This window comes from Silurus meridionalis, chromosome 16 (assembly GCF_014805685.1).
Source record: "Silurus meridionalis isolate SWU-2019-XX chromosome 16, ASM1480568v1, whole genome shotgun sequence".
NCBI lineage: Eukaryota > Metazoa > Chordata > Actinopteri > Siluriformes > Siluridae > Silurus > Silurus meridionalis.
The window spans coordinates 3,307,554-3,324,028 of NC_060899.1; the positions used below are offsets into that span (position 1 = coordinate 3,307,554).

General features: G+C 38.1%; 1 protein-coding gene across 1 annotated transcript; it reads left to right on the plus strand.

Annotated features, from left to right (window-relative positions):
* The first annotated feature begins 305 nt into the window (after positions 1–305).
* On the plus strand, positions 306–4,733 carry LOC124399309 (polymeric immunoglobulin receptor-like). The gene is made up of 7 exons (XM_046870170.1): positions 306–433; positions 1,683–1,985; positions 2,189–2,518; positions 2,633–2,689; positions 3,292–3,390; positions 3,523–3,566; positions 4,187–4,733. Exons 1-7 carry the CDS (start codon positions 394–396, stop codon positions 4,280–4,282), a joined length of 969 nt encoding a protein of 322 aa, XP_046726126.1. The 5' UTR covers positions 306–393; the 3' UTR covers positions 4,283–4,733.
* Positions 4,734–16,475: the final 11,742 nt, after the last annotated feature.

Consider the following 16,475-nt stretch of genomic DNA (forward strand, 5'->3'; position numbering starts at 1 on the left):
TCTTTTCCTTGTACTTACAGTATGCAGTGTACAGTAGTGAAAGGATGTTTGGTTTGCGTTAGCTGAATGAGTAAAAGCTGCTTAGAATGATACACATTGGTCTCCTGTTGGTTTCACAGCTAGATTAATACAATACCATTACATGTATGATTGATAACAAACTTTTAACACAATATTTACAAATATATCAGTGTGAGTTTCATGCAGAGCTGAACCGCTGACTAATGTGTTAATGTATTAAAAGAGGAAATGAGAGAACTAAAAACGGAGAGTGAGAAAGAAATGCATCAGACCACAAAGTAGAAGCAGAAGACCAGTAGAACTTTCCTCAGTGGGCAAACTTCAACAGAAGTAAAGGAGTAGAGGTGAATTGAAGCTGAATTTTGTTCCAGAATGAAGATCCTCCTCATTTTTACTTTCTGCCTGGTCTCAGGTAGGATATTCTCTTTTAGTAACTGCATGTGAAATTATTTATTCTGGAATGGAACTCACTCAAATCTGTACGCTTGCCCATTTTTCCTGCTTCTAACACGTCAACTTTGGGGACCATATGTTTACTTGCTGCTTCATATATCCCACCCACTAACAGGTACCATGATCAAGAGATAATCAGTGTTACAGTAAAACCCCGTTGTACGAGCAACCTATAGTAGTGCGCATCTCACACTCGCAATCAACCACTACCACATGAGGAAGTGTTAATTTATGTTTACATTATGGTAATTTGTGGTGTATTTGTTTGTTAAAATAGGCTACAAATACTTTTTAAGTGCAGAAATAAGCGATCGAATGAGGTGTCGGAATGGATTAAATCGCATTTACATATATTCTCATGGGGAAAATCAGTTATTTTTATGTTTTTAAGAGCACCGCTTAAAATTCAATTGCTAGTTATACAACACAAATACAATATTTACTTTGTCTTGTCATCTAATGAACTAATGCAAAGAAAAGTTAATCTACTGTATCTACACACCTTTTAACATTGTTTTAATTAATAAACTATAAAGGCGTGAGTTGTCTTCTTGTTTTCACAGATATAAAACATAATTTCATTTCATTTCCTACACTGAGAGGCCAGTCATACATTGTTTAACATCAAATTATTTAGCAGTTTTTCAGTGAATGTATATTTAGCAGCAGGACTGTGGCCAACTGTCGTTTAGTAAAAAGAGGTTAGCAAGTGAGGTGTGAATCTTTCCTGTGTCTGCAAGCTTATACAGTTCATTATGAAGTGAGTGTGAGATGTATGACCAGAGAACAGCACCCATCTGTATTTTAGCTCTACAATAGTTACACATATAGTTAATAAAACACCACACTGCAAATGCAAGCAATTCACTGGCTAATATAAAAATATTAGTTCCACTTCCAGTCCATTTAGAATGAAGTTCAGATTGGCTGATTGAGCTACCAATACAAACAAGGGATTATTTTGTTAAATGTGAAAATACAAAGCAAGCAATTATAAATACCTAATTTTACTACAAGGTGAGACTAAAAGATTTCTTAGCTAAAAGCCTGTAGCATTCATTAAAAAAACCTGGTCTAAAAAGACCAGATACCCTATATTTTCAAAAGGTAGGATATTCTCTTTTAGTAACTGCATGTGAAATTATTTATTCTGGAATGTGAGAAACATGAGAATACAGTCATGAGTGAGATTTGTTTTTGATTGACAGGTCCAGTAACCTGCTCTGATGTGATCGGTTATTCAGGAGGCAGCGTCATTATATTCTCTAATATAAACTGGTACACACATGATAGTAAATATATTTGTAAGGTGGAAGGAAACGACTGCAGTGATATAATACGTGCCGACACCAAACGCCACCAAGTTCAAGATGGAAGATTCTTGTTGTACTCAAGCTCAAAAAAACTCTTCTTAGTATTGATCAGAAAGCTGAAGCCACAGGATGCAGGAACTTACAGATTTGGATTGGGGAATCAGGACAACTCTACTGTGAACCTAAAAGTGTATAATAGTAAGTAAAATTCTAATCTTTTTGTTCATTACTAGTACAAACCATAAGAAACCACCACGAACCACAAGTTTTTATTATTACCTACGTGAAATTTAAGCAGTATTAAATAATTAAAGAGCATGTATGTTTATAAAGTGTGTTGGTTATTACACATCTATTAAATGAACTGCATTTTATTTTTTTATTTTTTGTATAATTAACAGGTGGATCATGTGAGGTGCCAAAAATAATAAACGCTTATCTTGGACAGAATATAACCATCACCTGTAAATATCCAGGGCAGTATGAGAAAAACTACAAATATTTTGACTCAGTGAATTTTGACAGTAAAATTAACACCATTCTTGATACTGACACAAAATCTCAGAACGGCAGATTCTCCATTTCTGATGACAAAAGTGCTAAAGTTCTCAGTGTGAACATCAGCAATGTGACAAAAACTGATGAAGTATTTTATTTACTTGGCGTGTATAACAAAGAGGGGACAGTCAGATATTGGTCCTTCTTTGCAGAGTTTCAGCTGAACATTAAAGGTGAGAAAATATCAGAACTAAACATGGCAATAAACATGTGTGTATCGGTTTAAAATTTTGTCTTAATAATGCCCTGAAATTTTGGAATTTCTATATTTTACCCTTTTGTTAAAGGGTCCAACATGATGACATCATCATCACAGACAGAAATCCAATCTACAATGTGTTTCAGTAAGCAGCCACTTGTTCTACATAACTCATTGTATATCATTCTGTATCCATGTTCAATGTGTTACAGTCAGGGATCAGTGTGTTACAGTCAGGGATCAGTGTGTTACAGTCATGAGATCAGTGTGTTACAGTCAGGGATCAGTGTGTTACAGTCAGAGATCAGTGTGTTACAGTCAGGGATCAGTGTGTTACAGTCAGAGATCAGTGTGTTACAGTCAGAGATCAGTGTGTTACAGACAGGGATCAGTGTGTCACAGTCGGGGATCAGTGTGTTACAGTCATGAGATCAGTGTGTTACAGTCAGGAGATCAGTGTGTTACAGTCAGGAGAACAGTGTGTTACAGTCAGGGATTAGTGTGTTACAGTCAGAGATCAGTGTGTTACAGTCAGGGATCAGTGTGTTACAGTCAGGGATCAGGAACTGGGAATTCCAGGTTTTATTTCAGGATTACAGGATGTTGCTGATGTGCCAAAAGGGATCTAGAACAAAACAACAGCCCTACAATAGACATCAACACTACAAAAAAATATATATTTTGGCTAAGAATGATGTTTTTTTTTGTTTTGTTTTTGTTCTGTTTTGTTTCTGTTTCTCTCTCCAGGTTCCTCTGCCTTCATCAGTGTGTGTGTCTGTGCGGTTCTGCTGCTGATTGGAGGATTTGCCCTGATTATCTACAAACTGAGACGCCAGAAAACGCAAGGTTAAACAGACACACACACACACACACACACACACACACACACACACACACACACACACACACACACACACACACACACACTAAAACTCTAATAAACAGTGATTTAAGAAACTGTGCCATTTTTCTGCACAGGATCAAGACCTTCATCCAGGAGACACCCCGGGGCCTTTAACAAAGTGAGTCTCCAGTGTCAGTGTTTTGTAACAATAAGAGGTGAAGCTGTAACCTCAACACACATGAGTTTACACTTTTTTTACTAAACTGACTGGAAACGTAACAAAAAAAATTACTGAAATGAATGGAAACTTAACTCAAATAAATTGGAGCTCAACATGCTAAACTGAAATGATTGGAGTCTAAACTGAACCCATTTACATATTAATAATATACTTCATTAGCATGTTTTTAATAAGTAAAAAGTTTGATTGGAAATGGTAATTAAGTAAAAAAAAATAAACATATTTAATTTCTGTAATACCAAAATATAAATATGCGAATAAAAATATGCACAGCCGCATGTTTCAGCAATACAGAGACAGCGAGACAGAAGCAGACACAAACAAAGAATAAAATGAAAAATACAGAGAGAATCCAACAAAGTAACTGCTGAATAATGAAGTGAATACTGCAAATATGAAAAGAATATTTTACCTTTAATGATGTCTGAGTGTGTGTAAAAGAGAGAGAGAGAGAGAGAGAGAGAGAGAGAGAGAGAGAGAGAGAGAGAGAGAGAGAGATGAATTTTCAAAATCACTGCACTGAAAAATATCATTTTGATTCACTTCTCTGATTTTAGGCTCATTCTGATCCTGGGAATAATCAGGCTGATTATGAGTGTCTGAATCCAGAAACACAGCTCACCCTGTTTATGACACTATTCAGGTTTAAGTGAGTCTGATGATACAATCCAAATCGAGGCAAGAATTTGTCAGGATTTATTTTCATGCAACAGCACAATCTGCCATGTGTTAATCCGTACTCTGTGTCGTTCTTCTGAAAATCTTTCTTCATTACGTAACATGTAGATTTGATATGCAAATGACAAGTGTGTTAATTTAAATGAGTAATAATTGGGAATTTAACTGCTGTATGTGCATCTTTCAGGGTTACACAGTGTGAATGTGGCACTAAGTAAAAATAAGGCTGTTTATATCAGTGTGTCTATAGAAAAGAATTCAAGAACACCTGTCTATATATTACTGATCCTACTGTACCTTTATTTGTGTTTATGATAATTGCATGATAGTATGATAGATGCCTATCATATTTCTTTATTATTTTTTTCTTTTTATCTGCTTTTTATGTATGAAAGCATAAAACCTTTAAATAAACCTTTTAACTTTCAAAACAATTACATTTGTCTCAGTTCCCATAAACTTTAGTGATTGTGAAAATGAGTTTATTTTGTAATTAGACTGTATGGTTACTGCAAAGACATCACAGATCCATACAAATGTAATGTAAACAAAATTATATTAAATTAAATCATATTCGGAAAAATAAAAACATGCTTCTTACAGGATGCACTGTGTGACCTTCCCACTAGGTGGCAGTAAAGACCTTTAATACACCAAACAGATTTTAATATTTTGATTCTAAGAAAAAAACCGAAGTTAAATCCAAACTATTATGCATAAAAATAACAAACAATATATACAAATGTAAATGTATTACGGTGGCCGAGAAGTGCAAAACACATTAACAAATCCAAAAAAACAAATTAACAAATGCAAAACCAAAATAACAAATCCGAAAACAAATTAACAAATCCAAAAACAAATTTACAAATCCAAAAACACATTACAAATCTGAAAACACAACGACAAAATTCAGACAAACCGGAAACAGCAAATATTCACTGAGATTTAGGTTGTTTTATTTATGTTTGTCAAGAGAGATGACATGGCAGAGAGCACCTCCTGTCTGTTTACTTTATTTTACAAAAGCACAGCGTTTTGTTATAGGTGTATACCTATAATTGGACATTTTAAAGATTTGAATGATGTATTGTTCTTATCTGTACGATCAATAAAGACAGTAATTTAAGTTTGTTTCACCATTATGTGAAAACAAACCCACAAAACACCACCCAGAGGGTTAATTGTGTGAATCATGGCGGATTTGGTGTTTGATTTGAGACTTGGTGCAGAAAGAAAACAAATGTTTACGGATTAAAAATATTTTTGGTGGAGTTTATTTATTTATTTTATATCTAAGTAAAGAAAGGACATCATGAATAAATGTATGTTTTGCTGAAAGTTTTCTTTTCTTTTATATTTAGTTACTTATTTATGTATTTATATTTTTTATAAAAATGTTAAAAACAGAAATGCGTGCTGAATTTTCTAAATTACTCCCACATATACATCCAATTTTCTTTTCTCTGAACCTTTGTTATGTTGTTGCCAAGATCCACCTGAAGATGTCGCTATATTTTAAATTGTCATGTGTCACATCAACCCAAACTGCAAACGCCAGTTGGCACTATTAAACACTGCATGCGAACACGACTTCACTTCCACAACACACTTTATTTCATGCCAAGTCACCGAAAATTTGATTAGAGACACCTGTTTACAATCACATATACACATGTTTTAAAAAGCATGCCTCTGCTGCTGCTATCCACGTTTGGCCTGTACCCTTTTCCTCAATTTGTTTGTGATTGTTTTTGGTCTAGGTGTCTGGTGGTTTGCATTGTTTGTAGTTAAGCCTTTATTCAGTAGGTTTAGGCTTTAGTCAAGCCTTTGGTTTTTGCCTTTTTCTTAGGTAAAGGAGCAGATCTGAAAGACTCATAGACTGTTTTGGTGGACACGTTTATTCAGGTGTGTTGATGGTGGTACGGTGGGATGTTTCTAATTCCAGACAGTTCTTCCTTTTAGTTTTGCTGTCATAGCTAATCTAGCTGGAGCCCATATCTACATTTATGGAACAATAAGAAAACTCTCTGTTGGATCCCCTTCAGTTTGCCTACAGAGCAGGTCTGCGGATGATGCAGTCAACATGGGACTGCAGTACATCTTGCAACATCTTGACAGACCTGGGACCTATGCAAGGATCTTGTTTGTAGACTTCAGTTCGGCCTTTAATACCATCATGCCTGACTTTCTCTCAGCCAAACAATTCTACTCGGCCATTAATGAGTCTGTCCTGTGTAGATCTATAACTGTCTGGTTCGGTTCAGCTACCAAATTAGATATCAGGAGGATACAGCAGACGGTCAGGACTGCTGAGAGGATTATTGGTGCCCCACTGCCCAATCTCCGAGATCTCTACTCATCCAGACTGGAGAAAAGGGCTACGAAAATCACTTTGGACCCCACACACCGAGCCCACTCTATCTTCAAACTGTTGCCTTCTGGTCTGCACTACAGAGTTCTGACCACCAGAACAGCCAGGCACAAGAACAGTTTTTCCCACAGCCTATACTCAGCACAAACAATTCCAGATCAGATCCCAAATGAAGAGAGAGACAGGAACACTGGTCACTCGTACCTTAGGAGCAGGTCTAATGAGAGAGAGAGAGAGAGAGAGAGAGAGAGAGAGAGAGAGAGAGAGAGAGAGAAGATGGGCATCATGGAGAGATAAATAAGGATTGTTAGAAGAATCAGAATTAGAAATAGCTTTATCAGATTTAAATCACTGATGTTTGCCTACAAGGCCAAAAATGGACCAGCACCATCTTACCTCAGAGACCACACTGTCTGAGATCCTCCAGCACTGCTCGACTGGTACCACCTTCTCTCAGAATGTGAGGTAAGTACACTTCAAGGCTCTTCTCTGTTCTGGCACCGAGGTGGTGGAACGAACTTCCCCTAGATGTCCGTACAGTGGAGTCCCTGACTATCTTCAAGCGATGGCTGAAGACCTACCTCTTCCTGAAACACTTAAATTAGCACTTTCCAAGTTTGCTTTGTAGAATTCAAGAGTTATATTTAGATTAAGTTTGTAATCTTGCAAACCTATGAAGTCATTATCTGCAACGACTAAACCAACAGGGTTTCCGGTGTCTCTAGTTAAAAATAGTGTGTCTATATCTGACAAAGTAGAAATGTTAAATTGTTTTAATGAGCATTTCATATCATCTGGATCTTTGTTTAATTCTGTTGCTCCCATAGTGTCGGAGCCTGTAAATGACACCTTTATCAATGCTAACAAAACTTTCAGTCTTAGCTCCTTCTCTGTTGCTGATGTTCGTAGAGCTCTGAAAACAAATGAATCCTCGAAAACCTGCGGGCCCAGATCACTTAGACCCTTTCATTTTTAAATTAGCTGCAGATATCCTAGCTGAACCTTTGACTCATCTTTTTAATCTTTCTCTGATCATAAACAAAATTCCCAAGGTATGGAAGTCTGATTTTGTTTTGCGACTTTTGAAAGGAGGTGACCCTACCTTGCTAAATAATTATAGACCTATTTCCAAACTTTCAGCTTTGGCCAAAGTGTTGGAATCTTTGGTTAGTGAACAAGTTAAAGAGTATTTAAATGCTCAGTCAATTTTATCTAAGTATCAATCTGGTTTTAGGAAAAAACACAGCACTAACACTGCTGCTAAAAAAAAGTAATTAATGATATAGTCAAAGCACTTGATGATAAGAAACACTGTGTGTCTATGTTCATTGATTTGTCTAAAGCATTTAAAACTGCTGACCATAGTATATTAGTGCAGAGACTGATCAGTATAGGTATATCTCAACACTCTGTGGGCTGGTTTATTACTATCTCGCTGATAGGACTCAAGCTACGCAAGTTGATGGCCTAACATCAAAATATTTATCAATCTGTAAAGGGGTCCCGCAAGGCTCCATTCTAGGGCCACTTTTATTTACTATTTATATAAACTGTCTGGGGGAAAATGCTCAACATGCATCTTTCAATTTTTATGCAGATGATACGGTCATTTATTGTTGTGCAGCTACCATTAGGAAGGCGTATGAATGCTTGCAAACTGCTTTTCATAGAGTGCAAGCACAGCTTTATCATTTAAAGCTTGTGCTTAATGCAGAGAAGACCAAAGTAATGGTCTTTTCAAACTCAAGGAAAAAACAGTTGGACCTGAATATTGTTACTGACCAGGGTAAAACAACTGAGGTAGTTTCATCTTATAAATATTTAGGATTTTTAATTGATGAGCACCTTTCTTTTGAGCTTCATATACAGAATCTAATAAAAAAGTTGAAATTGAAGCTAGGTCTTTTCTTTAGGAACAAATCTTGTTTTACTTTTTCTGCTAGAAAAAGGCTAGTTGATGCCACATTTCTCTCTATTATTGATTATGGTGATCTGTTGTATATGAATGCCCCATCAAAGTGTCTTCAGATGTTGGATGCTGTGTTTCATTAAGGTTTATTTCAAATTGCAGACCTCTCACGCATCATTGTGTACTTTACTCCAAAGTGAATTTGCCTTCTCTGTCAAATCGCCGGCTTACTCACCTTTATATTTTTATATATAAGGGTATTATAGGCAGGCTGCCAGGCTACATATCCAAATTTCTTTCTTTTGTACAGAGTACTTATGGTTTACTGTCCCAGAAAATTCTCTCATTAAATGTTCCTCAAGCTAGGACAGAGTTGTTCAAAAAGGCTTTTATGTTTTTTGCACCTTCAACTTGGAATGACCTACAGAAATCACTAAAACTACATTGTCTAATTTCCTTAAATGATTTTAAACATTATGTTAAATCTATAGTACATGAGTCTATCCACATGTGCAAATGTTTTAATTAATAGCACTTTTATTTGAATTGAAATGCACTTGAGTTGTATTTAGCGTTTTTGTTTGTTTTGTGATTGTGTGATTTAATTTTGTTCTGCTATTTTGGCCAGGTCTCTCTTGAAAAAGAGATTCTATATCCTAATGAGACTAACCTGGTTAAATAAAGGTTAAATAAAAAATTAAATTACTAGTGTAGATTTATTCATTGATTATTCATTGAGACTTAAAGCTCTTTTGTACGTCGCTCTGGACACAGGCGTCTGCAAATGCCACAAATGTAAATGTAAATTTACTTGTTAAAATCTTTATAATAATTTGGTATTGAATTATTATTTTTTTCTTCTGTAATATCAAATACAAATAACTTTCTGTTATCAAGTACAATTTACGTACCACTACACTTAATATTCATGAAGAAATTAATTAAATATTACTTGATTATAATTCATTTTAACCTATATTTTTTAAGTAATTAAGTAAAGCCATTTAATTTGTTATGTAGCTTCTTCTTCTTCTTCTTTCGGCTGCTCCCATTAGGGGTCGATACAGCGGATCATCCGTCGCCATACCACCCTGTCCTCTACATCTGCCTCTTTTACACCAACTACCTGCATGTCTTCCCTCACCACATCCATGAACCTCCTTCTTGGCCTTCCTCTTTTCCTCCTACCTGGTGGCTCCATCCTCAGCATTCTTCTACCAATATAATTCATGTCCCTCCTCTGCACATGTCCAAACCATCTCAATCTCGCCTCCTCACCTTGTCACCAAAACATCCTACATGCGCTGTCCTCTAATAAACTCATTTCTAATCTTGTCCATCCTCGTCACTCCCAACGAAAACCTCAACATCTTCAGCTCTGCTACCTCCAGCTCCACCTCCTGTCTTTTACTCAATGCCACTGTCTCTAAACCATACAACATCGCAGGTCTCACCACAGTCCTATAAACTTTCCCTTTCAGTTTTGCAGATACCCTACTATCACAAATCACTCCTGTCACTCTTCTCCACCCACTCCACCCTGCCTGCACTCTTTTCTTCACTTCTAACACACTCTCCATTACTTTGCACTGTTGACCCCAGGTACCTGAATTCCTCCACCTTCTGAAGCTCTTCTCTCTGCAATTCACACACATGTATTCTGTCTTACTCCTACTGAGTTTCATTCCCCTTCTCTCCAGCGCATATCTCCACCTCTCCAGGCTCTTCTCAACCTGCTCCCTACTCTCACAACAAATCACAATATCATCCGCAAACATCATAGTCCAGGAGACTCCTGTCTGACCTCGTCCGTCAACCTGTCCATCACCACTGCAAACAGGAAAGGGCTCAAGGCCGATCCTTGATGCAGTCCAACCTTCACTCTAAACCAGTCTGTCGTACCTACTGCACACTTCACTGCCGTCACACTGTCCTCATACATGTCCTGCACCACCCTCACATACTTCTCTGACACACCTGACTTCCTCATACAATACCACAACTCCTCTCTTGGCACCCTGTCGACGCCTTCTCTAAATCCACAAATACACAATGCAATTCCTTCTGTCCTTCTCTATACTTCTCCATCAACATTCTCAAAGCAAATAAGGCATCTGTGGTGCTCTTCCTCGGCATGAAACCATACTGTTGCTCACAGATGGTCACCTCTTCTCTCAGCCTGGCTTCCACTACTCTTTCCCATAACTTCATGGTGTGACTGATCAACTTAATACCCCTGTAGTTACTGCAGGTCTGCACATCTCCTTTATGCTTAAAGATCGGTACCAGCACACTCTTCTCCATTCCTCAGGCATCTTCTCACCTTCCAAAATCCTGTTAAACAATCTGGTCAAAACCCACTGCCATCTCTCCTAAACATCTCCACGCTTCTACCGGTATGTCATCTGGTCCAACCGACTTTCCACTCTTCATCCTCTTAATCGCTGCTCACTTCCTCCTTACTAATCCTATCTACATCCTGCTTCACCAACTCCACATCATCCAACCTTCTCTCTCTGATTTTCCTCATTCATCAGCTGCTCAAAATACTCCTCCACCTTCTCAACACACTCTCCTCACTAGTCAACACATTTCCTCTCCATCCTTTACTGCTCTAACTTGCAGTACATCCTTTCCAGCTCGGTCCTCTGCCTGGCCAATCGGTATAAATCCTTTTCTCCTTCCTTAGTGTCCAACCTCTCATACAGCTCCTCATATGCCTTTTCCTTGGCTTTCGCCACATCCTCTTAACCTGCTGCCGCATCTCCTTGTACTCCTGCCTACTTTTCTCATCACTCTGTCTATCCCACTTCTGTTTTGCCAACCTCTTTCTCCTTATGCTCTCCTGCACTTCCTCATTCCACCACCACGTCTCCTTGTCTTCCTTTCTATTTCCAGATGTCACACCAAGTACTTTTCTAGCTGCCTCCTCATCACTCCTGCAGTAGTTGCCCAATCATCCAACACCTCCTTAACACCACTGAGCCTCTCTCTGACCTCTTCCCTGAACCTCACACTACACTCTTCCTCCTTCAGTTTCCACCATCTTATTCTTCTTTCAGTCCTCACTCTCCTCCTCTTCTTCGCCTCCAAAACCATCCTACAGACCACCATCCTATGCTGTCTAGCTACACTGTCCCCTGCCAACACCTTACAGTCGCCAATCTCCTTCAGGTTGCATCTCCTGCATAGCACATAGTCCACCTGTGTGCACCTTCCTCCACTCTTATACGCCACCCTATGATCCTCCTTCTTCTTAAAATAAGTGTTCACCACTGCCATTTCCATCCTTTTAGCAAAATCTACCACCATCTGCCCTTCCACATTCCTCTCCTTAAAACCATACCTACCCATCACCTCCTCATCACCTCTGTTCCCTTCACCTACATGCCCATTAAAGTCAGCCCCAATCACCAACCGTTCTTTCCTAGGTACACCATCTACCACTTCATCTAATTCACTCCAGAATCTTTCCTTCTCCTCCATCTCACAGCCAACTTGTGGAGCATAGGCACTGATGACATTTATCATCATCCCTTCAACTTCCACCTTCACGATCATCACCCTATCAGAAACTCTCTTCACCTCCACTACACTCTTACTGTACTCTTCCTTCAGAATCACCCCTACACCATTTCTCTTCCATCCACACCATGATAAAACAGTTTAAATCCACCTCCAATGTTCCTGGCCTTACTCCCTTTCCACTTGGTCTCCTGAACACACAGCATATCTACCTTTCTCCTCTCCATCATATCAGCTACTCTCTCCCTTTACCCGTCATAGTACCAACATTTAAAGTACCAACCCTAACCTCCACTCTCCTCCACTGCTCCTTTCCCTGCCGTCTCTGTAGACGTCTTCCTCCTCTCCTTTTCCTCCTTCGGCCAACAGTAGCCCAATTTCCACCGGTACCCTGTCGGCTAACGATACCTGTGGCGGTCGTTGTTAACCCGGCCTCGACCGATCCGGTATGAAATTCTCATTTGTGATCCGTGATATTTGATTTGGCACATGTTTTACGCTGGATGCCCTTCCTAACGCAACCCTCCCCATTTACCCGGGCTTGGGACCGGCACTAAGAATGCACTGGCTTGTGCCTCCCTAATGGCTGGGTTAATTTGTTATGTAGCACCATTGAAAATTTAATTGCCAGTTATACAACACAAGTACAATATTTACTTTGTTTTGTCATCTAACTCAGTGGCCCCCAAACCCCCGGGCTGTGGACCAGCAACGGTCCGTGGGTCAATTGGTAGCGGGCCACACAGAAAGAATACATAACTTACATCATTTCTGTTTTATTTATTATCTGATTCTGAACGATGTTTTATTTTGGAAAATGACCTGATTCTCTCCGCTACATCTGTCTATGACTCACTCTTGATGCATGTCATAATGTCTCAGTCACATGTCTTACCTCCATCCACTACCTTCTTGAAGAGGCTGCTCTGGCCGCTAACACATAATACGCTACCGCTAAATTCAAACCCCCAAGCGAGCAAAATAAACAAACAACAACAACACAGTGGATTTAAGATTATTATTATATTTCGAAAATATCAGTTGTTATGCCGGTCGTATCATTTTATTTTGTTGTATTTAGAGGCAAGTCAATGGCAAACATTGTTTAACATCAAATTATTTTGCAGTTTTTCAGTGAATGTATATTTAGCAGCAGGACTGTGGACAAGAAGCTGGTTAGTGAAAAGAGGTTAGCGAGTGAGATTTTCATCTTTCCTGTGTCTGCAAGCTCATACAGTTCCCTTTGAAGTGAGCGTGAGAATGTATGACCAGAGAAAAGCACCCAGCCTTATTTTAGCTCTACAATAGTACAGGACGTCTTTAGATGCTCTATATTAAAATCTTGCAGCATGGCTGCTCCAGCATGGCAATGCCCCTGTGCACAAAGTGAGCTTCTTGAAGATCTGGTTTACATGCTTTGGAGAGGAAGATCTTGAGTGGCCTGCTATAGAGCTCTGATCTCATCACTACTGAACACTATAGGGAATCATTGAAATGCTGAGTGCACCCCTATATTGTGCGATCACAATGTAAGAATGTGCAAATTTTGCTTAATGAATAACATTTTTGGAGCTTTCTAGGTTTGTACACAAAGATTCATATTTGCATATAAAAATGAATCTCATTGGTATTGTGAGCACTGCGGGTTTCTAAACATTTTGTTTCTTGAAGCTGTTGCTGTAACCAAACAGATTGTGATTTGCCACTCGGAGGCTCGCTTACAGGTGACAGAACACGTCATTAGACAGAGCGCATTAGTCAGAGCTATCAAACCGCATCTGTAGCAAACTGCACAACCTCAAATATATTCATGTTTATTTAATAGCTGTTTTTTTATTCCACAATGACTGACAGAGGAGAAAAAACGTTTTTGGTTGCAGATGAAATTAGGACATTTACAAGACAGAAATTTGGGGGGAAAAAACCTGGACACTCTGAGGCAAAGTCAGTTAAAACTGTTCAGAACAATTGGTCAGCTTTTTTGTGAACCATTAATACTTTTGCATTTTCTTCTTGATGGTTTTTATAGCCGTGGCCTCATAATGACAGGATTAAGAGGTGGATAGACATTATTACATTGAAAACAGATAAAGGCAATAAATGTTTATGAGCAAACAATGTTTGCTCATGAATGAATATAAACTCTAAATGAATATAAACTTGCATTAATTAAAAAGCAAAATACAAATATAAGTGGGGAGGGTTGCATTAGGAAGGGCATCCAGCGTAAAAACATGTGCCAAATCAAACATGCGGATGATCCGCTGTGGTGACCCCTGATGGGATAAGCCGAAAAAAGTATATATTGTAAATGCCTGAGTTCTTTTCCTTGAACTTACAGTATGCAGTGTACAGTAGTGAAAGGATGTTTGGTTTGTAATACGTTTAAATTTGTCTGGCTATTTTCAGACAAACCATTACATGAATGATTGATAACAAACTTTTGACACAATATTAGAAATACCTCAGTGTGAGTTTCATGCAGAGCTGCACCACTGACTAATGTGTTAATGTGTTAAAAGAGGAAATGAGAGAACTAAAAACGGAGAGCGAGAAAGTAATGCATCAGACCACAAAGTAGAAGCAAAGATTAGTAGAACTTTCCTCAGTGGGCAAACTTCAACAGAAGTAAAGCAGTAGAGGTGAACTGAAGCTGAATTTTATTCCAGAATGAAGATCCTCCTCATTTTTACCCTCTGCCTGGTATCAGGTAGGATATTTTTTTTTAGTAACTGTATGTGAAATTATTTATTCTGGAATGTAAGAAACATGAGAATACAGTCATATGTGAGATTTTATTTTGATTGACAGGTCCAGTAACCTGCTCTGATGTGATCAGTTACTCAGGAGGCAGCGTCATTATATTCTCTAATATAAAGTGGTACACACATGATAGTAAATATATTTGTAAGGTGGAAGAAAATGACTGCAGTGATATAATACGTGCCGATACCAAACGCAGCAAAGTTCAAGATGGAAGATTCTTGTTATATTCAAATTCAGACAAATTCTTCTTAGTATTGATCAGAAAGCTGAAGCCACAGGATGCAGGAACTTACAGATTTGGATTGGGGAATCAGGACAACTCTACTGTGAACCTAAAGGTTCATCATAGTAAGTAAAAATTTAATCTTTTTTTTCCATTACTAGTACAAATTATGAGATGTTATTATTACCTGCATAAAATTAAAGCATTAATAAATAATTATAGAGCTGTTATGTTTATAAATTGTGTTGTTATTACACATTTATTAAAAGAATTGTAATTTATTTATTTTATTATTTTTTTTTTATAATTAACAGGTGCATTTTGTGGGGTGCCAAAAATACTGAATGCTTATCTTGGACAGAATATAACCATCACCTGTAAATATCCGGGGGAGTATGGGAGAAACAAAAAATATATTGACTCAGTGGACGATAACAATTTAATTAAAAACATTCTTAACACTAACACAAAATCTCAGAACGGCAGATTCTCCATTACTGATGACAGAAGTGCTAAAGTTCTCAGCGTGAACATCAGCAATGTGACAGAAACTGATGAAGTATTTTATTTACTTGGCGTGTGGAATGGAAAGGGGGCAGTCAGATATTATTCCTACTTTGCAGAGATTCAGCTTCACATTAAAGGTGAGAAAAGATCAGAATTAAACATGGCAATAAACATGTGTGTATGGATTCAAATTTTGTCTTAATCATGCCCTGAAATTTTGGAATTTCTATATTTTAAATATAGGATCAAGTACAACCATTCAACCAACAACAACAGGGTCCAACATGATGACATCATCATCACAGACAGAAATCCAATCTACAATGTGTTTCAGTAAGCAGCCACTTGTTCTACATAACTCATTGTATATCATTCTGTATCCATGTTAAATGTGTTATAGTCAGGGATCAGTGTGTTACAGTCAGGGATCAGTGTGTTACAGTCATTAGATCAGTGTGTTACAGTCAGGGATCAGTGGCTACAGTCATTAGATCAGTGTGTTACAGTCAGGGATCAGTGTGTTACAGTCAAGGATCAGTGTGTTACAGTCATGAGTTTAGTGTGTTACAGTCATGAGATCAGTGTGTTACAGTCATGAGATCAGTGTGTTACAGTCAGGGATCAGTGTGTTACAGTCAAGGATCAGTGTGTTACAGTCATGAGATCAGTGTGTTACAGTCAGGGATCAGTGTGCTACAGTCATTAGATCAGTGTGTTACAGTCAGGGATCAGTGTGTTACAGTCATGAGATCAGTATGTTACAGTCATGAGATCAGTGTGTTACAGTCAGAAGATCAGTGTGTTACAGTCATGAGATCAGTGTGTTACAGTCAGGGATCAGTGTGCTACAGTCATTAGATCAGT

Excerpts from the sequence above, each read along its gene's own strand:
- LOC124399309 (XM_046870170.1), top strand. The coding sequence starts at position 394 with ATGAAGATCCTCCTCATTTTTACTTTCTGCCTGGTCTCAG. Across the intron at positions 434-1,682 it reads TACTTTCTGCCTGGTCTCAG|GTCCAGTAACCTGCTCTGAT; the intron begins GTAGGATATTCT and ends TTTGATTGACAG. Across the intron at positions 3,391-3,522 it reads GAGACGCCAGAAAACGCAAG|GATCAAGACCTTCATCCAGG; the intron begins GTTAAACAGACA and ends TTTTCTGCACAG.